Source organism: Chroicocephalus ridibundus, chromosome 4, assembly GCF_963924245.1.
Source record: "Chroicocephalus ridibundus chromosome 4, bChrRid1.1, whole genome shotgun sequence".
Classification (NCBI taxonomy): Eukaryota; Metazoa; Chordata; class Aves; order Charadriiformes; family Laridae; genus Chroicocephalus; species Chroicocephalus ridibundus.
In genome coordinates, this window is record NC_086287.1 from 20233679 (window position 1) to 20258556 (window position 24878).

Sequence of the window (24878 nt, forward strand, 5' to 3'; positions counted from 1 at the left end):
ACCTGCATACCAATATGAGAAGCTCAAGTGCTAAAACAGATGAGTCTGAATACCTACCAGTACAAGAGGGCTTTGACAAAAGAGGCAGCTCCTGAGCATGGCAGAGTGACAAAAACCAATGAATGGGATGCCATTCAGGAAGGACAGAACAGGTCATAACCACTGGGAAGGTTACTCTACTGAAACATCCCTGTAACGTACCAAGATAGTATTATTGACCGAACAGAGGGAACTGTACCTTCATAACTATAGAGCTACACAGTCTCCAAGATATAAGAGTATGTGTCTTCTAGAAAAATGACTATTTTAACCTCCAGAGCTGGCACAAATTGCCAAAAAAATCCTGATCTCACTGGAGTCAGTGGAGCTTCTCACAATGGTTTCAACAGAATTGAAATACTGTTCTGGGCTTTATATACATAGTCTTAAAATCCCCAGATAAGACGACCATAAATGATCTGGAATAATCGCCCATTTTAGGTTTTCTGCACCTTCTCCTGAGGTGTCTGGCACAGGCTTCGGATTAGGCAATGCTTGCCTGATCAAGTGCAGCTATGCTTGTGTGATGAAAAATGAATGCCAAATAAATAAAAGGGAAAAGGCTGACGATATAGCTGATGTGGATTCAGAGCAATCATAACAATAATAAAAATCAGTGGCAATAAAACCATCTAAAGGAAATGTTTAAATTGACTCCTGCAGACAAAGAGAAGGGACACATTCAGATGGGCAACCACTTCCGCAAAGGCAGTCAGCAGCAAATCATCCCCTTAGGATCGTTTCCCTAAAGAAGATAAGGAGAAGCTGAAGTCAATAGGGAAAATGCTGGGTAGAAGACAGAGAATCAAGGCAATTCAAAGAAGTAAGCAGGCATCCAAGCAGATTGCAGCAGCAGCAGCACTCGTTCTGCTCAAAGATCTGCTGAGAGGAAATCACTGCAGCGGCAAGAGCTGTGATAAGTACTGTTGATGAAAGGTTTGGAAATCATAAATGCGAATGGTGCTTTGTAAGACACACAAATCAAAGTTACGCTTTCCTAATGTAAATGATACATACAAATTCCCACACAGGTCTTCAGCACCTTCTTTCTTGTACCTCCCTCGCTGCCTCAACATTTATGCTTGTACATGCAAGAGATCTTCCTGCTACCCGCAGTTTCTTCAGGCAATGAGTGATGGCAAAAGGGTATGGCTTCAACAGCCCTAGCTAGTGACATAATTTGTCAGTAATCAACAGTTGCATCATATGTACAACTAAAATAGCATGGCACTTCCAACCCAGCCATGACATCCCTAAAAGAAGCGGGAAGAATGCTTCACAGAACTGGCATGTTTAACCCTTTGAAGGCAAGACAGATGCCTTTCACAACCAAGTGACGCATAGTTCATAAGAATTATATAAAACACATAGGGGGGAGGATGGAAGCAGCCCTGGGCACATCATCAACCACTTTGACTTGCAGAAAAAAAAAAAAAGCACCTTGCAGTCTATTAACATCAATGCTGCCTAAAGATAAAAACTAAGCATTTGTTAGAGACTTTCACCAAATGCGACAGTGCTGCTGCCTCTGTCTCACATGCTCCTCTGAAACACTCAATTTGAAGTGGGGGCAGCAAGGGCAGAGGCTTCCAAATTTATGCTACATTTCTACATTGTTTCTCTAAAGCTGCTTTCACATTTTATGAATTTGGTCAAATAACTCATGAGTAAACATTTTTAATAGCTTATTCAGCTCTGCCTGATACCAGAATTAAACTCTCCCAGTTGTACGATCCTTCTGTCAGGTTTACAGGCAGTAGATTAGAAGGAACTGCTAAAAACTTAGGATCAAAGGTGACTAAAAAAGACTGCCATTTATAAACAATATCTAGAACGCTGCACAAAACCTCTGGAGTGTCAAGGGCAACTGTAAAATTCAAGCCAATAATACAACTTCCTGCTTAATTAATAAAATTTTCAAAAGAAGCAGACAGCAAGTTTAGGGCTTCCTAGAAGAGTACACCTAGCAACTAGAGAGACAAACAACCAGAGCAGAACGGAAGAGTTAAGAGAGACCTCATTAAGATAAAATCCTTTTGGGCATACACAGGTCCTCTGGTTCAATGGCCCCAGGTGCTGCTTCTGAACACTCAGGAAAGTAAAATCTAGACAAATGAAGTAAGGAAAAAGAAAACCCCTGTCAACACTATCTACACAATTGCAACATCATCTAAAGAACAAACCCTCCAGTGTGTACCTGCAGTGGTAACATCAGAGATGGAGTAAATTGCCAACAGAGACAGGAAGAACAAAAACTGAGGCTAGAAAGTGACAGTTCCAAAGCAGGGACTTGTGGAGGGTTATATGGATGCCTGACAGCCCAGCAACACCCACCTATTTGTCCATTGTAGGTCATTTTGTAAAACTTCAGATGTGTTCCTCTCAGATTATTAAAGTCACTTAAATTAATGAAGACACAAGAAGCCCAAACCCTCTGCAGCTGTTTTGTAAGCAGAACCTATTTTCTAGTTTTCAAAAAAAGCAATCCCAATTTGAGGTGCAGCAGTAGGCACAGAGGTAGGAGCTGAAAACTAAATGCAATCTGCTAAAAGGTTACCACAGTGTTACAAGAAAACTCAGTCTTGCTTTGCCATCCTCAGGGCTTTGCTAGCTTGGAAAAAGGGACTTGATCAGACAACTAGAAGCAGAGCTTCTAAGAGTACGGAAATTACTTCAGCCTTCTGCCTTTCACATAAATCCTGGATTATGTGACACCACACATGACATGGTTAACGCTTCTGCTCAGCCTTGACATTTGCCAAGAGAATCAAATGAGTCTGGAGTGTAAGAGGTGAGGACCCACGTTCTCAGATCCGCGTCACAGATGCCTTTTCAAGGGCAAAGCTCCTCCTGTCTTCTACAGGAAGAAGTAGGGGGCACAGATTAGAAGAAGTTGTAACTGACTGAAGAGTCTGAAAAGAGAGACTTAAAATAAAACTTCAAAGGACCTAAAAGATGTTCAGATGTAAAGGAAATTCAACAGGACATGGATATTTAAGACATATTAGTCTTTTGAACACACGAGGCTCAAAATTGTTACTATCCTAAAATCTCCCCAGTATGGATAAGACAGTCATTCTCAATCACCCAAATGATATAGTAACTAATGACTAAGTAGTGGAAACTTCTTGAAGAAGTTAAGAAACACACAGCCTCTTCAAACAGCCTCTTTTTTCCTTCCTCCTACCATATGTATATAACTCTACACTTCAAATGTCATAGACCCAAAGCAACAGCTCTTTTGGAATCCCTTCACTTCCAGCTATAACATTGACAATGTTTTTTCTCTTCTGGCACACCTACTAACTACCTAATAGCCTGGAATCGCTGCTATTGGATAACTGAATTTGCAAGGAGATGTTGTTTTCAAATGACTAAAACTTCTGCTCTTCTGAATATTTTCCCATTTTATATACAAGAATTTTCTTAAAATCATGTCTTCAATTTTAAGTAGAAAAGTAAATTAAGAAAAATCTTACAAGTAAAGCCAGTCTAAAGTATTTCATTTTTATTTAACCCCTGTTCAAGTTTTTTTTAAAAGCAATGTCTGTATTAGACAACACAATTTTACAGTTCCACATTTAACGACATGCGATTAAGCTATGTGACACAAGCTAAATGCCTCTCCAGCAAGGGAGATGAGGATTGGGTCCTTTAGCACAAGCAAATGTGGTGATGCTGGCTGTGCAGAAGCCTAGGTTGAGCTCACCATATTAATTTTAAAGCAACTATATAGAAACAAGGATTTTCTTTAATGATATTGCTCAAGTGGTTTTCTGAGAACAAAAGTATTTATTTCCATGTCTTGGGTATTGTTTTTAATTGGACAGTAGAGGGAAATTGTTTATTTCAAATCTTTTGTGACTTCCCCAGTAACGTTAGAGGTAATCTTCTATTTTAACAAAAAGAGTTTCCAATATAGTTCCACAGTAAGTAAACAGCTTGGTTTGTGAATTCTGTCTCTAACAGGTAACCTCCCCCAAAAAATCTACTGAGACTTTCTGTTCCATGATCTTCGTAAAGTAATTGTTTTGTATTGTATCCCTCTTACATACACAGTGCAACCCCGACCTCTTGTACTGTTTTTTTCCAGGAAAATGATATGATTTTCTCTTAGTATCCCTAAATATTCATATAACTTGATATATTTTTTTCCCCTAGAAAAAAAATACGCCTGTCCAATATATAAACCTACTGTTCTGGTGTAATCATTATAACTTCCCAATCTGATAGATCTTTAAGTCCCACAGCTGTCACTTGTTATTTCAAATTCTAAGTGTAATAGGATCTTGTTAGCCAAAATTGAACACCCACTCACAGAAACTCAGTTATCTCAGTCTTGTACACATGCATACACACATGCACGCAGCTATGAAACCGTTCAGATAAAATAAATGATTCTACATTCTGCGCAAAACGAGAGTACGTCTGCGGTGAACATCCAGTTATTGTTTCCTATAGCTCTTCATGTTTTTTTAAGATCTGCTTTTCCAGCTCAGAACAAAGTCATCAGTAGCACTGAATTGCCACAACAAAGCTTTTGTAAACCTTCTGGAAGGCTCTGGAGATCCCAGAACATGCATCTAAGACTTTGATAACCTTGTAAAAACTTCTTCCTATGCCTTTTAAAAAGCCCAGCTTTACTTTATGAATCCTACTTCCTTGTATACTGGAGAATAACCTCGTTCCTCGATACCTGCAATATACCAGTACACAGGCCTACATTCCCACTAAAACCTCTCTGTGCGAATACCAATGGTAACATTAGTGCCAAGATGAGTGAGGTTGTACTTGGTCCTGTACTTACAATACCACAGGGAGGTTCTGTGTCCTTTCCTTCTTTCCATCGCCTGTGTGGAGGTACCAGTATCGATTGGCACAAGGACGTGGCACCAGCCTGAAAGCCACTAGCACATAATGCCACCCACCACAGCAACGGCATGGGTTTCCACCTGGTCACACTGCTTTCTTGGAGGCTGGGGCTGAGCTGAGGGAATACAGGCATCCCAGAGACCCTTCAGCAATGCTGGCATCCCTACTGCCCCATGACAACCCCTGCAATAGAAGCTATAAGGCACCTGCAGCTCAGGAGCTACAGGCTGGACAACCCACTGCAGCACACAGTGGCAGGCTTTTAAGCACCATCTGAGCCCTCTGGCACTGTCTGTCCTGTCTTCTGCAGCAGAAGCCACATAAACTTTGCATGCAAGTCCATGGGTAGCTGAGGCTTAAAGGCTTGCATCTAATTAACACGCCACAGCTATTGGGAAACCAACTGTGCCCCTGCAGCTTCCCCACTTTACGAGTGTTCTTTAGAAAGAACGGACAAAACATTTGGCAATAGAGACAAAAGCCTAATTTGGGAACAGAACAAAGCAGGGTGTAGCTGCAAAGACAAAACAAAATCAAACTAAAACTACTGTGTGCAGCGCTGGATCTGTGAGCAACGTGCCACGTAGTCAGAAAAAGGGTTAAATTGGACTGAAGTTTGGGGAAAATTGACCTGTTTGGTAATTCAGTGGAAAATTTGACACCTCTATTGAGCGACTGAAACAGTACATAATAGCTAATGATATCTATGATGAGAAAAAGATGGCTGTTTTACTGAGCATAATGGGGACTGAAGCCTATAACTTGCTGTGCAACCTAACAGCTCCTATTATACCAGCAGACAGCAAATCATGTGCCAAGACTGTGCAAATCCTACAGAGTCCCCAGCCCACAGACACCGTGTGGCCACAAAGCATTTTCACTTTTACAGACATGATAAAACGGGGGGGGGGGGGGGAAAACCCCAAATGTCAACATGTGGCTGGAATTAAAAAAAAAAAAAAAAATTAACGGAGCGTTGCCAGTTAGGACGTAACAAGATGATGCACAAAGAGGATTAACTCGCAAGCAGTAAGCAAAGGGAAGCAATCCAAAACCAGGTATTGATGAGATCAAATGTGACTCTAAAGCATCGAGGTCTGGCTCAGATCTCACCAGCAGGAAGGAGCATTTGTGCAGCTGCTCAGCCACGCGATGGAGGGCAAGTGCATATGCTGCACCAAATGGTATACAGTATGACACTCCTTATTGCTTTCAACTTCCATTTTCTTTCTTCTGCTTAGTAACTTCTCATCCTACATATATGCCAGGGAGTTCTAATATCATCACTTAAATATGCCTACCCTCACATGCATGTTTCACAAACAAAAGCATGCTAGGGAAAAAACAATGTGAGGGCATGCTTTTGGTGTTGCAAACAATTTCATTATCCAAACGAACCCCGAGTCAAAGGCAAATCCCGCAGGGACTGTGAAAAATGGCAATGTTTACAGAAGTTGTAAAAACCTCATGAAACAAAAAGGAAAACCATGTTCTTTTAGAAAGAAATAAGAGTGACAAGAAAAGGTACAACCAGTTTCAAGAAGAACATGCCAGAGAACTTCAGATTTCTTAGGAGGCCAGTTCTGTTTGGAGTCCATGGAGAACAGGGTACAAGTGTTCAGCACAGGGGTCAACAAAGAAAGTACCATATATATAGACAGATATAGATACTCCCTCCAACTAGTAGGGGTAATATTTAAAATGAAGGGCCTTCTGCTGTTTTCATAATTTCACATCAGAATTATCAAGTTAGGTTGCAAAAGGGAGTGCTCCTAACCCGTACACAAGGGAATCCACGCTGCTGTTACAGAGAAGGTGACACGTAATTGGATGCAGCTTGTGCTAAAAATACTAAGCTGGGAATTGCATGGGTTGGATATTATTTTGGAGAGAGAAATATCAGCTGCAGTGACAAAGCATGAAGTATTTCCAAGCTCCAGCCTCAAAATAATAACTCACTGTAACTTTTAGATAGAGCAAGTGGAATCTTAGAGGAAGGTGTCAGCAGCTAAGAAGGCAAAGGAAATCAAAACCTGTGCTTGAAGGAGGACCAATTCATTAATTTTGAAAAGCCTATGGAGTATTTGCTGAGAAATGAAGGCAGAGAGAAATTCAGTACTTAGAAAATGCCAGAAATTCATCTAAGGTTTTACTAGGGTAAAGAAAAATCCCTTTCGTGTTATCAGTGGAAAAAAAAAATGGCATTGTCCAGTCTGTGTTTTTTTCAGGATTACAATTTAACCAGTACTATAAGTGGAGACATACTCTCTCCTTAGGAACAGGACATTTTTCTCAGAGATTGTTAGTCAATTTTTCTCCAAGAATTAGCTACCTAGCACCTATTTACAAATGGAAATTGGAGAGTGCGAAGGGATACGTGTTGTAACTAACACACAAGAGCATACTAAAGACGACAGACTGGTAAGAGTATGGTTAAAATGTTTCCTGGTTAAAATGGTCCTGAGTGAATTTACCCAGGGACCACAAATGGAAGTGGCCATAAATTACACAAAGGATTTCAGTGATGCTTATTTCAAATAAATGGATCCTAACTCGCTACACTGTTTCTTTGCCTCTGACTTGAACCTGAGAGCTCCCTGTGGCACCGGAGCAGTAATTTTACCTGCCACATGATCCCTCTGAAAGGCCTGTTGTTTTGCTGCCATGTCATCACGCCTTTGTAGAACGCCACGATGCTGACATGGAAAAGGGATGCAAGAGTTTAGCCTGAAAGTGTTAAAGACACTTCACACTTTGGCTTCCAGAAACACTGTGATCATATATACCTGTAGTTTCAGCTTTCCATACTAAGGAACACCAGGAAGGCAACAGCCTGACTACAAAGAGGAGCAGCAGTATGCCTGGGTGCTCCATGCTGTGGCACCAAGCTCTAACACACCAACTGAGATTCAAATAGAGATCCCTTATCACATCTGTCACTGGGAGAGAACAGCAAGGGCACCAAAGCAGCACAAGGTACAATCAGCATGTTCACCACAGTACAAACTGAATGCCACCACTGACAAAAGACATGGAACAACAAAAACCTGAAAAAGAGCTCTTACTGGTTATAATACATACAGCTACAATGAATGGACTTATGCACACTCAAATTGCTCCTGGTTTTCTTTGCACTGAAAGACCAGCCAAAAAGTTCTCAAGATTGCCTCCTTTTTTGCACCAGACTGTTATTGCTACACATTTTGGGGCTTGCGAATATTAGAAAAGTACCAATACACTACAAAAGTGAAAAAGTCTCATGGTTGGAGGTCGTGGAGTGACTTCGTCTGCTTTTTCATGGCCAAAGATGCTTCAGTGTATCCTTTGGTAGTGGCAGCATGTCTATGTAGGATGCATTAGACTATTTCTGGGTTCTTTTATTTTAGTTTGCGAAGTCATTCTAAAACAACCAAGTTTTCTGCATGGATATAACAAGTACAGAGCAGATGGCGGATGTGTTAAAAACTCTGGCCTTCAAGGACAGGAGATCACAACAGATTGCAAGTGGCAGTGGAACTCAATTCACATCCAGCGTTCCAGTTGTTTTGTTGAAGAAAATGGTACCAAATGTGTCCCCTCACCTCCTTCCGATGCTGCCACAAATGGATTAGTGAACAGATTTATTCAGACATAAGCAAACAATTTGTGCTACAACCCTGGATAAATGTCACTTAGAAAACAAGAGTACAAATTTTCGATTGGCCAGTACGAAGGCAGTCTGTTCACAAATGTTTTCAAACTTGACAGGAGCAATGCAGTGGATAGGATATAACTTAAGGTCAATTTGTAGAGCGACTTTAGAAAAAAGTAATGTAATAAAATGGCCATGAATAACCACATCTAAAAAGTGTAGTTTCCACCAGGGAGGAAGGGATGTGAAAAAATTGCTATTGAAAGACAAGCAAGATGGGTTTTTGAATGCCTAAGTGGTTCAGGACAAACTGGAATTCTGTTTTGTATTTCATAAAAGAGCCATAAGTCCATCTCACCCAGTATATACCTTCGTAATAGTCAGTAGTGAATACTGAGGGAATAAAGAACATCAGCAATATCACAGAAACGCTCTATAGTAAGATGACCTAGAGAAAAATACAGATGCTCAATAGAACCAAACGCGTTCATGTAAGGTGTTTCCCAAGGAGACTTGCACCCTTGGTGCTACTGCAGATGACTCCCAGGTTGTCACAGGAACTGCAACAAGACCAAAAACTGCAGGTACCACTACTGGGAGACCACAGCATGGGAGTGGAAAAACCTTTAGAAGGTTTGAAGCCCACAAGATTGTCTTCCATGGAAGAAACCATCAGATGAGCCTTTCCAAGCATAGCAGCACAAAGGAGGTACCTGGTCTTGGTGATCACAGAGAAGTGAATGAACATACTTACTGAGAACCTAGCTCCTTCTCTGTGCTCTCCCTTCTAAATATTGTGTATTTAGGTCAAAACAACTGGCAATTAAAGAAGGAAGGAGGAGGTATAAAATAAGCTGGAGCCACTAATTTTTGCCACAGCAGATGCTGGCTGCTATCTTTCCTTATTGATTACGCCCCTCCTTTCTGCTCCTGGGGGAAGTACCTTGCTTACAGCTCACATGGTAGTACTTGCTTGTGCTGTTGCATAGTTTAAACCTACAGCCACTGAGCAACACCAAAATCTCATTTCCTACAGCCAACTTTCGCCTTCCCTCTCCTGGCTTCATTCTGCCTCTTTGGGTCCAGTGCTGACGGACGGCAGCACAGGGACAGCGCTGCTCCTCTTAAGCCTTGTGGGCTAGAAAAACAAAAATTGTCAGCATGTTACACCAGCAAAGCCCATACTAGGGGATAAACTAATACTAACAAAAGCACTTTTTGCCATTACAGCCTATACCAGTCCTCTGAACAAAACAAGCTTTCTTGGCATGAGCACAATTTTGCTGGTGTAACTGCTGTTTCTGTGAAGGTTTTGTAATCCCACTGTAGGCCTGCCATGTAGTCATTTGTTAAATCAATGAAATTTTTCTCCTAACTGCTAAGCCTGTTTCAAATAAGAGACTTAAGTTGTTTAATTCCAAGTGTTGCACCCTGTGCTGGCTGTTTGATCATTAAAGATGATCACTGTGACAAAGAAAAGCCACATAGGGAAAAAAAGTGAAATTCACATGGAAAAATAAAGTGCAAAATGACATCTGCATGAAGGGCAGGTGGTTGGTTGCGTTTCCCTTCACCACAGCAGTTTTCCTTGTTCTCCAAGTCCCAAACTAAAACCTGTTAGGTGCAGGGGGAAGACAGCTGTCTATTTGAATGGAGTAGGAGCAGACACTCAGGAGTTCTACCAAGAAAGCATCTACTAAAGACTACAAGCAGAAGCCAAGAAAGCTCACTCCCACTGTAAGTTATATCCAGAGGCCTCTACATTATCAAAATCCCCATTGATAGAGCCAGGAATGATATATAGAAAAAAAAATTCCTCCCTGAACACCTCTCATGAAAGGAAATATGTAAGCATGAGGTGCCAGAAGAGGAAAAGCATTAAATAAGAGCCTGCACAGATTAATTGGTATGTGCAATGAACATGTGTAATAAACAAAACTGCACTAGTAAATCACTATCATTTTGTGGTCATCAGATGCAGTGTTTACAGGCATCACAGCGGATGATTTCTCAAACAGGAGTTTCAAAATACAGCTTGAGGGAAAAGGGAAGCTTTAGTAACCAGGATTTTTCCTGTGAAGGACGGATTGGGGTGAAAACATGAAGATGCCTTTGAGAAGAGCAGATAATCAAGTATGGCATAACATGCAGTGCAGATACGAGAGTAGACAAAGTAATAATATAAGCCAGTATGGATCACAGACACTCCAAAAATAACATGACATAGAGCAATAGCTGCTGCTGCACTATTTTGAAAGTACTTGAGAACAAAGATATGGTGGCCAAGGACAGAATAAAAAGGGCTTTATGAGAAATCTGGAAAAGCAAGCAGAAAAAAAAACCAAAAACCACCCCCCTCCCCAACAAAACAAACACCCGAAAGTCTTGAAAGGCTATGTATAAAAACTTACAAGACCAAGTCATTCTGGTCCTTTGTCCTTGTACATCAACCTTCTCTCTCACCCAAACTACTATTTCAAATGTATGGCATCTTTAGAACAAGCCTCAGTTGAATCATGTTAAATTATAAAGCTCTGCATGCATTCACACTTGAAGCAGGTTGGGAGGGGTTTTTGGGGGGGTGTTAGTTTTTCTGTTGAAGACAGATTTAAGATGCATTACAGTATGACAGTCTAATTACAGACTGTGATTTCAATTTCATTTACTTCTGTTGCATCTTGTGATGGTTTAACATTTCCTGGAGAAACAATTAAAGGACAGTAATAAGAAATACGATTTATTGTCTCCAATCTGCATGAGTATGCAGAAGTCATTCCATCCAACTCCACATTTCATTTTTGACCTGGGCTCACTTTACACTATAAATACCAGAGAGAAGTGTCTTTATATATTTTATATAGATACTGTATATTATTCATATAGTAACTTGTACAGATTTGCTACCTTAGCCAAAAGTTATGTTCTAAATAAATAAATCACATAGCAGTATTAATAGCCATCACATTTGAAACAGCAGTGTCTGGAGACAAACTGAGACTGGGGTTTTATCTTCTAGATACCCTGTGTGTGCAGAGCTGCAAACAATCCCCTGGCCAAAAGGTTCATATTTTAAAATAAAGGCCCAAAGAGGGTTAAAAGGATCTAATAGACAGGCAGAGTGAACTGTGAGGTGACAGCGCATGTTGTGGTAGTTATTGTAACTTTGATCATAGCCCCCATGATGAGAAATCAGGTGTAAAAGGAAGCACGGCCTAGCTTTCAAAAATCTTCAAGCCAAGACATGGAGGAGGAGGAATAACAATGGAAATGATCTCACCTGCCTTCTGTCTTCCTCTGTATAGTTCAAACTATTTGTTGCAATAGATTGAGTATCTGTCATTGTCCAGAAGAGGGAATAATGTTTGCAGCCATTTCAGTCATTGCTTTAAAAAGGCCAGTTTCTCTGCAACTGCAACATGCTGTATCCTGTGGGCTTATGGGTAATCCTGGTGGGTTTCCTCAATTTTCTGTACTACCAGTAAGTCTGAATTAGGTACAGTGGATACACTTGACAGCAAAATGTATAAGGCAAGGTGCTTAGTCCTTGCCAATACTCATGGCTACAGAGCATATCAATATGCTAGCAAACCCACCTAAAGCAATGAAGCTACTCTTTGTCATCAGTAACGGAAGCAGAAGCTGGCCCACAGCGAGCAATTTGAAGATGGTATCTAGTATATAGTCAACTTTAAGGCAATTTTTTCCTCCTCTATTAAGAGCCTTCTGAGCCTGGTTTCCTAAGGAAAAGAAGATTATGAAATTTAACTGTGTCAGCTGAGTATCCCACGAATAACTCATGAGTCCATTTGTCACTGTTAGGCTGATTTGACAGATATGCATCCTTTCAAAGTCATTAACTTCCTAAAGGTTTTCAGAAGGTACACATTTAGGTAGCAAATGTAGCCCTTAGCAATGCCTTCACTGGGAGATAAGACTCCAGTATGATCCCCAGCTGCTATTAGACATCAGAATCCACACAGGAAAGAGACTGTATGAATGGTACTGCTATGGGAAAAGCTCTAATTGGTGCCCATATAAATCAGACATCAGGTGATGCAATCATCTCTCTCTCTCTCACTTGGTATCAGCCCTCAATAGTTCTGCTTCTCACAGAAACGCCACTTTTTGAAGTCTGTAATTCCCATATCAAATGACTCTCCTTTCTTTAAAAGCAATGCTCCTTAAAAATACATCCTCAGAGAGCCTTCACAAAGTCAGAGATAGGATGTCAATCAGACTGAGCAGTTTCTGGAGGAGGTAAGTAATGAAGGAGAATCAGAGACTGGGAGGCAGTGAAAGAAAATGACATTCTGGGGTAAACTTCCCATGTTTTAATTACACAGAAGCGAAGTCTGTACTGCTGTTTAATCAAATTTTTGTTTGTCATAGATTACCCACCTGTTATACATATGAGAATACACAGTCTGTCTTATTTCTAATCAAACTGGCTTCTCAGAGCACCACCCAGACATGTGACTATCTTCCCCGCAGAACAGCATGCAGCAGCTCCAACTGATGAGCTCAGCGCCATGGGATGAGTGGCAGCCCTTGTGCCATCAGAGGAGAACATGCACAAGTAATGATGATGAGATGGTGGGCCCGCTTTTAAAATGGCTTACCGCTCTATTGGTAATTTTTTTTTCCACCAACTTAAGACTGCAGCCAAGTATAACTACAAAATGATTGCTGTCCTCAGCCACTAACAATCTGTAGAGTTTCTGGCTGTTTTAGCCATCAATCTCATTCAGCTGACTGATGGAGGATGCAGATGAAGGACAAGGAATCCAATTCAACAGAATCAGCTGCTTCCCTCACAAAATTCCCCAGCTTTGGGAATAAGCTCAGCTAACAGCCCTCCTCTCAAGCTAATAATGTCAGATGGTTTCCAAACGAGGTACAGAGAAATGATGAGACACCCCTCTGCCTCCACCCTCTGGCCAAATTTGACCAGGATCACGCAAAGACCATCCAGTGCCCCACGGTGTGTTTTCAGACCAACCCGTTCCTTTTTCCAGCTGCCCTGCACACTCAGTTTTCCAGATGTTATAAACATTTGCATCGTTCTTACAAGACATACCTATGCCACTGAAGTGCAAGGAAGGAAAATTACGCCAGGAAGGAGGGATTTCTCATTTTCATTACTTCCCCTACTTTTTTCTAATTCCATCCAAGTAAGAAAGACTGACTGCTGGCAGTATTGCTGGTACACCAGGCCAGCAGTACTCATTAGTGCAGAGCTTCCGAAACTGTGGTACACAAACCATCAACAGCAGCAAAGCCAGAGCAAGAGATCCACAGTTGGTGCCTGGAATCAGATTAAATAGGTTCTTGGGTTTTTTTCCACACTGATCCTGGCACATTCAAAAGTGGTACCTGCCACTTCCTTGGCTCTGTCTTTCCATACGTTTCAGATTCACACTTTGTGTCTCAGAAACCAAGATACATCATTCTCAGAGCTGTATCAATTGGGAATTTTATATGGACCAAATGCCAAAACAAAGCAGCAGGCTGAGTGCCCTGCCCCATCTCTTTAGGCAGGAAGGTGGAAAGCAGAGCTCCAGCTGCTCATCCCAGCCATAGTGCATCCAGCAGATGGCAATTCCCAAGTTTTCAAGCTGCATAGGAATATTCCCCTGGGTCTTTGAGAGAATTAGAGTCTTCACATACCATTTTGAAGACTTCTTTATAGTGCATACAACTTCAGTATGTTTTAACAATGGAAAGGAAACACAGACGTAGAAATGACTAATCATAAGTCTGACAAATAATAATATTACTTCTTTGTCTCCTTTCTTTTTGCTGCTGTTTCCTCTCTATAACTTGTCTTCTAACAACAGCATTTTGCAAATTCTATGTTTTACCAAATTTCTTGTGGGTTAAAGCATTACCTGAAGAGTCTATATCTGTTCTTTGCAATAGCAAATCACTGCCAGTCTAGCTAGTTTTTTCTAGCACAGGATCTCTTAAGTAAAGCAAGAGCCACTGGAAACACAAGTACAGTTCTGTGCATTTCCTTTTTGAGTCGTGGAGGTTTGGGAGTTAGAAGTAAAAGAAAGTGGGAACCCACCCTGGGCATAAGCCAAGGGGGGTTAAGAAAATGGTATTTTTCTTTCTATAGCACTTTCTCAGCCATTAGGATATATCCTACCTTTTCTTAACCAAAAAAAAAAAAAAAAAAAAAAAAAAAAGAGAAGGCAAGCAGAGCCTTGGATTACAAGCGCAGAAAGAAAATAATTCATTTTACTGACTGTCATAAAGAAACTCTGGATGTTTGGAGGGCAGAATGTAGAAAACAAATGTTCTTCCCTGGGTATTTCACAGTGGAATACAACATTTCATTATGAAATAAAAATATTCTGCTTTGCGATCATCTGAGGTGATCTTCAGTCTCTAGGGTTCAGCAATTCAACAAAAGAAAATCGAAGTCCATAAAAACGAATGAAGTCAGTCAAGTATTACCTATCAGGTGACAAAAATTATTTGGGGAGTTTACAAACCAGTGCAGTGATACAATGATGGCTCCTCTGCATCTGGCAATATTCCATCAAACGGCCTCTGAATGGCAATTCCCATTACAGCAGCAGCACTGCTGTCTAATACTGTTTTGTCTGTGTTTCAGTACCTTAATACCCGAGAGTTGCAAATGCATCAAGTGTAATTTGTGCAGGACTCTTCATGGAGAAAAGAGCTGGTCTAGGACTATCATTTTTTTTCTCTACATTAATAGCTGCTGGTCTACTGTACCAATGGACTAATTCAGCACCAACACTGACAAGGCACCTCGGCCTCTGACACTTGTGAAGAAGCTTTGTTTCCTTCAATGGTCAGAAAGAGGAGGAGAAATCTGCTCTGTTTTCACAGTTATATGACAGATTTTAAAAATTTTACAGCATGAGTGCAGTACCTAATCCAATAAAGCTTGCCAGGAACATTTAAAATCAAGGTCTCTGAGACTTTTTTCCTATTTGCCAGAATTCCAAGAAGAGGGTCTTTTCTTCAGAAATGCAGCACCAATCCCACTGGAGTTGCACAGGGTTGAGGAATATTTTTCTGGCCCATTATGGAAAAGACAGCTGAAAGTACTGTGAAATAGGCTGTAGGGATGCACAAACTGGACTGGAGTTAATGAACAGGAACAGGAAGAAGAAAATGAAATATGATTTCTGAAGGAAATCAAAGCATTTGTTCCAAACAGAATAAAAAGCAGGAACGACCTATAATAGGCATTTAATTCATTTAACGCAGTGACTGCTCTCTATACATGGAAATAACGGCAGTTTTTATTTGGAGGTCAAAGCATGAAAAAAACAACTCCTCTTTGCACTTACTATTGTCTGTCGCTAACCCACTACCTAGAGAAGGGTGGAGGAGAAAGGTGGGGACAGCGAAACTTCTGTGAGCATGTACACAAAGAGAAATCCTGTCTTCTTGCAAAGATGCTTCTCCTTTAATTTCACAAAGTAAAACACAACAAATAACTGACAACAACTTGAAAAACAAAACAGCATCATCATCAACCTGTAATCATTCCAAAATTTTTGATCACTAGAAAAGGAAATTTTTTTCTGCTTTTACTAAAGATAGGTCAGCTTAAGCCAGTACTTTTTAAAATCTCTTTTTAGCTACTTTCTTCACTGTAAGAAGGTGAAGAGCTGCATCTATTATAACTACATGCTGTGCAAACCTCATTTGGACATGATCATCATCAATCACTCCTGCTGTGCAGGTAGCATGTGAAGGAAATAAAACAGAAATCGTGCTGCAGTATTTGACACCACCCACTCCCCTCCTCGTATGCTTTAGTTCACGAAGAGCCCAGTTGGCATATGGTTATTTTCTCTTTTTGGGACCCCCTCTCTCTTTTCCCTCCCTCCACGCATTTGAGAATAGCTTTGATGGTTTCAGGGGAAAGACAAAAGCCTTTCCTTCTCTCTCAAAGGATTAAGGCTTTCCCACTGAAAAGCACGCCAAAGACATATTATTATGTGCCATCTTCCCTTTGTAAGTACACATCCATTACTTGCAGCAGTACCTCTTCTTATCATATGCACATGCTTCAGTGGAAGATGAATATTGTAAAAGGAATCAGAATGCAGTGAGTATCCTTTGTGGCACTGCCATTCATAGTCCTGAAAAGAGCTATTAATGCCAGCATCCTATTGCATCTCTCTATCATACACTTCAACTAGCTGTCAGGGCTATAATCTCAACCAGGGGTGGTCAGTAGAGGCACAAAGCTTACAAGAGCAAGAAAAATAATGTTTTGTCTTTTTCAGAAAGGACTGGAGTAAGCTGCAACAAATATTAGACAATATTTAGAAACACAGAAGCAAGCAGAGTCAGAGTTGAAAGATAGACTACAGTCTTACCAACGCTCTTTCTACCAGCTCATCTAGGGTGTAAAGAGAACACTCTCCTTGTGTTATGTAGCTCTGGGTAGCACCATGCCAGTTCAGTGGACTTGCACTAGTTTATCACATCCTGACTCCTTGGTATGATCAGGTCAGCAGAAGTTGCCTGCACTTTGTGTTTCTGATGCACCAGCACTGCAGCATGCCTGGTTTTAAACAGCTGTACAGCAGCGCACACTAGAGAACAGCTCTTTCCATCTCACTCACAGCCCTCCATGTACCTCTGACAATTCATGAGAGCACAATCAGTAATGCAGACATGGTAGCATCCAACTGCAAACACACACCGCCTTCCTAAGTACCAAGACAGAACTGGTGTTGATTCACAATACCCCTTATTTCCCTCAGCACGTTAATAAGCCACTCTGGAAGAATGAGGCATTTAAAGATACCTCCTGAGGACCTCACAACAGACCCTCCCACATATGAATGTGGATGGGAGACTTTGAACTAGAAATCACTTCCTCCCCTCCCCTAGCAATCACGCTACTCCCTTTTTCACAAGACAAACAGCATTTGTAACCTGAACCCCCCACTGAGCTTCTTTAGTCTCCCATCTACAGCCTATGCTCCATTTCACGGCAGTGAAATGCCCAACCACCCTGCTGTTGACACCCAGCTCGTTTATTAGAAAGATGATGTGGAGATGCACACCCATATGTCCTATCATGGTGTCCTGCTGAAACACGCATGCCTTGTAGTGATTTGATAAGCTCTTGCCACAGAGTTTCAGCCCCAGAAGAAGTGAGGAAGGCTCTGGTCTCCCTCTGCTCTTCAGAGCCACATCTTCAGGGGCTAATGGCAACACTAGGACCCATCACTGACTGGGACAGAGAACAATCACCTGATTGCTGACACAGGCTTTAATGTTGTGATGTACCGAGTGTGCCAGCCACGACACAGCAATGGATGTAAGCATGTGCTCAACTGGAAAATCATGAATGACCTCACTGATTTCTCTACGACTATATATGACTTTTGAGGCAAGCACACATGAGAATGAAAGATCAAAACAACACAAAGGAGTGTACTCCAACAAAAGGAGCGTATAGCTCTCACTGGAACAACGCGATGAAGGCATTCATGCAATTGGCCTCTATAAACATATTCTTTTGCCTTATATCATGGTTTTGAAACACAGCTAAAGGCCAGGAAATGAGAGGGTGAAGGAAACCCTCAGTAGGTTGTCCACACCAAGTAATGAGGCCACAGAAGGGGTATCCTACACACTACTTTGTTCAACTTCCAAGTTTAAACTTCTAAGTTTAAAAGTAGCAACAAGTTCACTTTCCATCTTAGTAAGCAGACACAAATACAACCGTCTCACAGTTCAAACATGTACTCACCCAGAAGAGAAGGTTGAAGACAAACATTAGGTACTTGATACACTGCAGGCAGTTGTGAGCCATGCTGCACCTCTTCAGTTCTAGGAGAAAAATAAATGAGAGATCCAGGTAAAAGACAACGTACTTGTTTCCCTTGGGGGACGTGTACTTAGCCTTGGTGGCCTTAGGGCCTGGGTTGGTGTGAAATCCAAAAAAAGAGTTGCTGGCAGCCCCAAACTGGCCGCCATACATGCTGCTGTATCGACGAAAGGTGCCATTTGGGAAACTGTAATCCTTGCTGTCCAGGGAAGGGCTCCTGTGATAGGTCGACTCATCGGTGCTAGACCTGCGCATGGTGGCTTCAGCTTGTCCCGTCGCAACTGCTGCTGTGAAAATCGTTGGATGTCAATGGTGCAGGTGAAAGGTTTGTGATTTTCTTTCCTCCTCCTTGCTATGAATCCCCTATTGCTTTGCACCAGCTGTTCTTTTGTCTGCCATCCTGTCAAGGAGTTACGTGTGCTGTACGGCAGCAAAGTTGGCGAACTGAAGTCTGCTTAGCCAGGAGTTAGGGAGCAGCGTGTTTCCACATGAGAAAGACTTCTGCACAAGTAAACATTCCCTCTGGTGTCACAATCGTCCCTCCCGGCCCACCCCACTACCAGAGAAGAAAAAAAGAGAGAGAGATATACTGTACCCAAAGCAATGAATTTAAAAAAAAGGAAGCATGATCTCGCTTGGATCGCAAATGCCATATAAAACCCCAGCTCCACATGCCACACACAGACAAGAGAGCGTCGCTGCACAAGACTCGAGGGCAGGAATTATCCAAAAGGCAAGCCGCTCCCGTGGCCCTTTCCGCTTCACCTCATTGCTCTGCCCCGAGACGCTCGGCTCACTTTAAGGATCCCCGGACCCGCTTCGTGCGGAGGCAGCCTGTGGCAAGCCAGCCACACGGCTCCATTCACAGCGCGGCCGCCACTCCTCCCCGGCTCCGCGCCAATCGCGCTCCCCGCCCGCCCGCATCGCCGCGCCCCGGCCCGGCCCCGCGCCTCCCGCCCAGACGGGAGCCGGGGTCGCCTCGCCCGGCGCACCCCTGCCCTCCCCCCGCCTGCCGCAGCCCCTCCTCCACCGCCACTTTTGCTGTAACAACCCTCCCCCCCGGTTTCGGGAAGCGGCGGGAGCCCCGGCCTGGGACGGGTCTCGGAGCCGCCCCGCTCTGCCCCCCACCCCGCGCCGCGCTCCCAAACTCTTGGCACGGAGTGACAGCACGGAGATGGAGCCTGACGTGCGGATGGCTTTAAAAGGGCTGCCCGGACACACGGGCTGTGCTGCCGAAAAAACCCGGGAATAAGTAACCGTTGTAAAAATGTCTTACGCGTAAGCGTTTGGGATGCTGTGCGGGGAGCGGGGTCAGAACAGGCCGGGCTTCCCTTGCCGGGAGGCTTGTTTGTTCCGCCGCAGATGCATCACCAGGATTTTCCTCATTTACTCGGTGCCTCAAAATCATCACTCAGCAAAACGCATGGCCGGCTCATTTGCTCCTCCAGCAGCCTATCTCCCCCTGCCAGGTAACTCTGTGATTGGCATCATACTCCATTCGCTGGGGAGCGCTTCCCTAAAATCTGCCTGCTCCCACAGGCAGCAAAGAGTTGAAATCTGACACACGCAACTTTTTTCAGAAAGCAAAAATCTGACTGAACCTGTGGTAATTACAGTATTAACACTGAGGAAAGCAGGACTAATTTACCATCTTTGCCCCCAATTCCCTGTGTGAGTAACTCACTTCATCTCCATATGTGCCGCTTCCTTATCTGTAAAATGGGACAGCCTGTCTCTGCCTTCGTTCCTTCATCCTCAGTCTGCCTTATGATTTTGACTGTACGCTCCTGGTGCTAAGCGAAAAGATGGCTGGCTAATATTTTTTAAAAGGCTTGCCCCAGCTGAGAATTAAGACGAAAACAGGTTTCTTGCGTGAAGCATCTTGCCAGTCTCAGCACAAATGAACAGGCATAGGCACTAATTAATTAAAGAACAAATTAGTAAAAGTAAAATGAGCTGGTTTTGCACATAGCCTGAGCAGTTCACCCTTGCAAACCACCCTCTAATTCTGTTAATTTACAAACTGCAAAGCTAGAGTCTAATTATTTCCCTTCATTTCCTCTGCAAACTATAGATACACTGGGCATACCTGGTGTAACCTTTAGAGACAAAGAACTTAAGCACAAAACACAAGGGTAATAACTCCTGTGCCATCTGTTTCAACAACTTTGGATGACTTACAACTTTTCTACGTTTTAATTTCCCTACCTCTAACGACAGAGATACTTCATAGCCACGATGGAGCTTGCTCTTCTACTCTTCCTCCCTCCCTTTCCTGCACAGTATAAGCTCTGTCCCCAGAAAGGAGTCCTCCTTTCTACGACATAAAGATGGCCCCACGGAAACAGATCTGTTCTTGGTCTGAGTTTCCAATACACCACCTATTTTTCCTATGGCACCAAACAGTTCCACCTCCAATCCTCGTCTGTATGGCTACTAGCCCAGTTCAGCAATGGAAACCCAAAGGTGATTCAAATATTATCTATGTCCCCTATCAGTATACAGAAATGCCTTTGCACAAAGCTCCATATTAAGTGGTAAAAACTGGGTACAGCTCTGTACACAAATTATGTTGAACCACTGTCAAGTCAGATAACCGTTATTTAACAAGGGTGACCATGGTATTGCAAGCACATAACAGAGGCCAATTTGGCATATTTACTGTAAACTAGACATCTGAAGGCTCAAAAGCACCTCACTTACTGTTATCTGGATAAGAAAAGGAGTAGAAATCACTTGATTTCACCTTTCTTTAAGGCAAGTAGTCATCAGTTCCCAAGAGAATTCAGTCCTTAATATGGGTGGAATAATTTATAAAGCCAAGATCTGAGGTAGAAGCGAGAGTTTCTAAATGCTGCTTTTAAATAAAAAATAGTAAACATCAACACAGTGGGTATCTTTCAGACAGATGCAGAAAAATGCATGAGGAAGGGGGAAGGTCCCACGTGACCCTTAAAATAAAAGGTACTTTTACCCCAGCCTCCTTTCACCACCATCCTTTAGCACATCTCATTGAAATGACAACTTTTCAAAGCCACTTTAGTGTAAAATTTAGCTCTCAAGTCGTCGCTGTTCTTCTTTCTCACACCAATATCAACAGCTAATTAGAAACAGAGTCATTTGGGATACAGACATTATACAGCTCCAGAATCATTCTTTTATTAAATCTTCCATGCTAGGAAACCCAGTCAGAGTTGCTAGCCTAAATGGGAAATCCTTGAGATGGCTACACTGCACCAGCAGGCTAACCACGGCTTGGATGACATGCTTGTATGAAGGAGTAAGACCCTGCATGGGAACTGGGCAAAGCCAACAAAAAGAGTTGATGTACTTTACTTTTGCTCATCCTGGGTGAAAAGTGGATGAAAGAGGCAGGGGCACGCTGAGACCCATACCAATATTTAAGCTGTTACAACAAAGTAATACTCACATGAACAAAGAAGAATAAACCTCAGAAGCATTGTGTCACTGGGCCATTATGTCCACAAGGGTGACTCAAGGGGCAGGTGAATTACAGCTTTCACAAAACTTTTTGTTAATGACTGAGCCTAAAATCACAGCCCCGACCTAGTGACCTCTGTTCACCTCAGCTTTCCATCTACTTTTTCTCTCCCCAGCTGCATCTGTATATTCCCATCCTGTAGCCAATTCATATTGATTCCCCTACACAAGAACTCAAGCACTGTGCAGTCTCGCCAGCAGAGGTTCAATCTGTATTGATTCTGTTGGCACGCTACCACTTAGGTTGTGACAACTCTGTCCCTGCCGCTTTGAGTGGAGGGCCAGTAACCCTTCAATGTCTCCAGCCAAAACCCTGGCCTTGAAAGAGGAGAGGCAGCACTCGACAATGTCAGATGAGCTCCAGGCAATAGATAGAAACTAAATGATTTGTGAATCGGTGGTAGATCTGTTAACTGCGTTATCCCTTTCTCAGAACAGCCTCCTCCACGGCGTCAGCTATCACCTGAAGACACACACCTACTTGTTCAACTGCCCACACTTCCCACCTGCCGCCTCACCCTGCACTTGCAGTCACCACAGGCCCCACACCATGCTCCTACCTCCCTTGGTCAAATCTACTGCCCATCCCCTTGCTTGTTCTTGTTGTTGTGACCCGCGCTCCCAGGCCCCGCTCCACCACCTTGCAGGGCAGGCGGCCATTACCTGTGGGCAGGCTGGTCAGGGCCCCCTCCCCTTTACAGGCTTGAGGGGCTGCAGCGAGTCCCAGCTGGGGCCCAGGCCGGGCGGCGCTGCTGGGCCCTGATCCCTGTGGCAGGGACACACACTGAGCAAGCTTTGTGTGTGCGCTCTGAGCTCAAGTGATGGTTAATGTGTCAAATTGTTCTACTGAGGATCCCTAAAGGACCTGCCTGTCCCCATAGTTTGGGTGGGAGCTGCTTTCTGGGCCTCTTCAGGCCCCTGTTTGCCTTTGGCTCCTACTTCAGCGCACCATGTTTTTCCAGACTCAGTTTCTTCTTTCCCTGTTCCACATCCAGGGCTTCCCCTCCTCGTGCCTCGCTCTGTGACGCCTCTGGACCCAACGAAACCATCAATTGAACGCAACAGGCCTTTCGGTAACACTTTGGATCAGGCCTTCCTTTTATACATTCTTAATTCTGCTTTCTCTTCCGGCTCCATGATCACAAAACGCCAGCCCCTTCAGGTCACACAAAATACAGCCACTACTCACCTCTTTGTCAATTTAGTCTTATTAGTCCTTTAATGGTTGCACTGACTTTCCCTCTACTAATGCCTCTTGTCACTGTATTCAAAACTCTGCATACCTGCTCCATCCTTCTAATGAAATAACCCAGTTTCATTAACCTCAGTAGCATGTTTGTAAGCATCTCATAAAAACTGTTAAGTCATCCATGAAAAAAAAAATAAATTTTTAAAAATCCTACTAGAAGCTATTACTGAAAAATACTGTATAAATACAGCGTATGTATGTGACAACTGCTCCTGTTCTGCAACAGGGGGAGGATGTGCAAAGGCATGCACATCAGAGGTGATAGTCTTTCCCCGTAGTTTCAGTGAACAAAATGTGTAAGATTAAATATTACTGCAAGAGTGGGAGCTTTTTGTGGGCTATTAACTTTGCTCTGTGCCACAGCACTACAAACAGCTACAGGTGATCAATTGATAAATACACTCCAAATGGTTAACTTTTTAATATCATGCACATACAGAGATCACCACATAAAAGCATTAATGAAAACTGTTTGGCATTGCATGTGCCCTTCTTCAGCAATGTGCCTAGCGAACAATCCCTTCTGTCTCTCCCAGCGCACTCTTCGCAGCTACTGTTTGCTTACGTTTGATTCAGTGCTGCAGGCTTTGTGAAAAATGTATGGCTTCCAAAGACTAAGAGAAACATTACCTCTTCTGACTGGAGGGTGAATCAAAGTTCAGGGCCAGGCTGGCTGTTTTGGCTTAGGAGAAAAAAACCCCTTTGTGATGGAGTCTTTGATTTGTTTGCTTTTCTATATTCATTTTGCATGAATATAAATGACTAAAAGCACAAGGCAAAAGGGAGCAAGAATATGATTTTTAACCTGACAGCCTCACACTGCCGTAGGTCTGCAGTCTCTGCTCAGCCCTGGCTAGTACTGTTTAATATCTTCATCAATGACATAGACAGTGGGATTGAGTGCACCCTCAGCAAGTTTGCAGATGACAGCAAGCTGAGTGGTGCAGTTGACACACCTGAGGGACAGGATGCTATCCAGATGGAGCTGGACAAGCTTAAGAAGTAGGGCCATATGAACCTCACGAGGTTCAACAAGCCCAAGTACAAGCTCCTGCACCTGAGTCAGGGCAACCCCTGGTTATCAATACAGGCTGGGGGATGAGGGGTTGAGAGCAGCCCTGCCAAGAAGGACTTGGGGTACAGGTGGATGAAAAATTGGACTTGAGCCAGCAATGTACGCTCACAGCCCAGAAAGCCAACCGTATCCTGGGCTGCATCAAAAGAAGCATGGCCAGCAGGTCGAGGAAGGTGATTCTGCCCCTCTACTCTGCTCTGGTGGGACATGCCTGGAGTACTGCATCCAGCTCTGAGGTCCTCAGTACAAGACAGACATGGACCTGTTGAAGCAGGCCCAGAGGAGGGCCACAAAGATGATCAGGTCTCCTATGAAGACAGGCTGAGAGAGTTAGGGTTGTTCAGCCTGGAGAAGGCTCCAGGGAGATCTTATTGCAGCCTTTCAATACTTGAAGGGGGCTTATAAGAAAGATGGGGACATACTTTTTAGCAGGGCCTGTTGCAATAGGACAAGTGATAATGGTTTTAAATGAGAAGAAGGTAGATTCAGACTAGGTATAAGGAAGAATTCTTTTTACAATGAGGGTGGTGAAATACTGGAAGAGGTTGCCCAGAGAGGTGGTTTCCATCCCTGGAAACATTGAAGATCAGGTTGGATGGGGCTCTAAGCAACCTGTTCTAGCTGAAGATGTCCTTGCTCACTGCAGGTGGGGTTAACTAGAAGACGTTTTAGGGTC

The 24878-nt window shown here is 43.0% G+C and overlaps 1 protein-coding gene across 10 annotated transcripts in view; it reads right to left on the reverse strand.

The window, feature by feature from the left end:
• The window catches only part of TSPAN4 (tetraspanin 4), a 471022-nt gene that overhangs the window by 192460 nt on the left and 253684 nt on the right, over positions 1 to 24878 (reverse strand). For 7 of the 10 annotated variants that reach the window (XM_063331344.1, XM_063331346.1, XM_063331350.1 and 4 more), the window contains one exon: positions 18300 to 18379. In XM_063331344.1, the coding sequence (XP_063187414.1) occupies positions 18300 to 18362 (63 nt within the window). In that variant the 5' untranslated portion in view covers positions 18363 to 18379. Of the gene's footprint in view, positions 1 to 18299; positions 18942 to 18972; positions 19287 to 19653; positions 19764 to 24878 lie in introns of those variants that run through there. The other 3 variants (XM_063331351.1, XM_063331342.1, XM_063331341.1) reach the window with 3 other exon arrangements.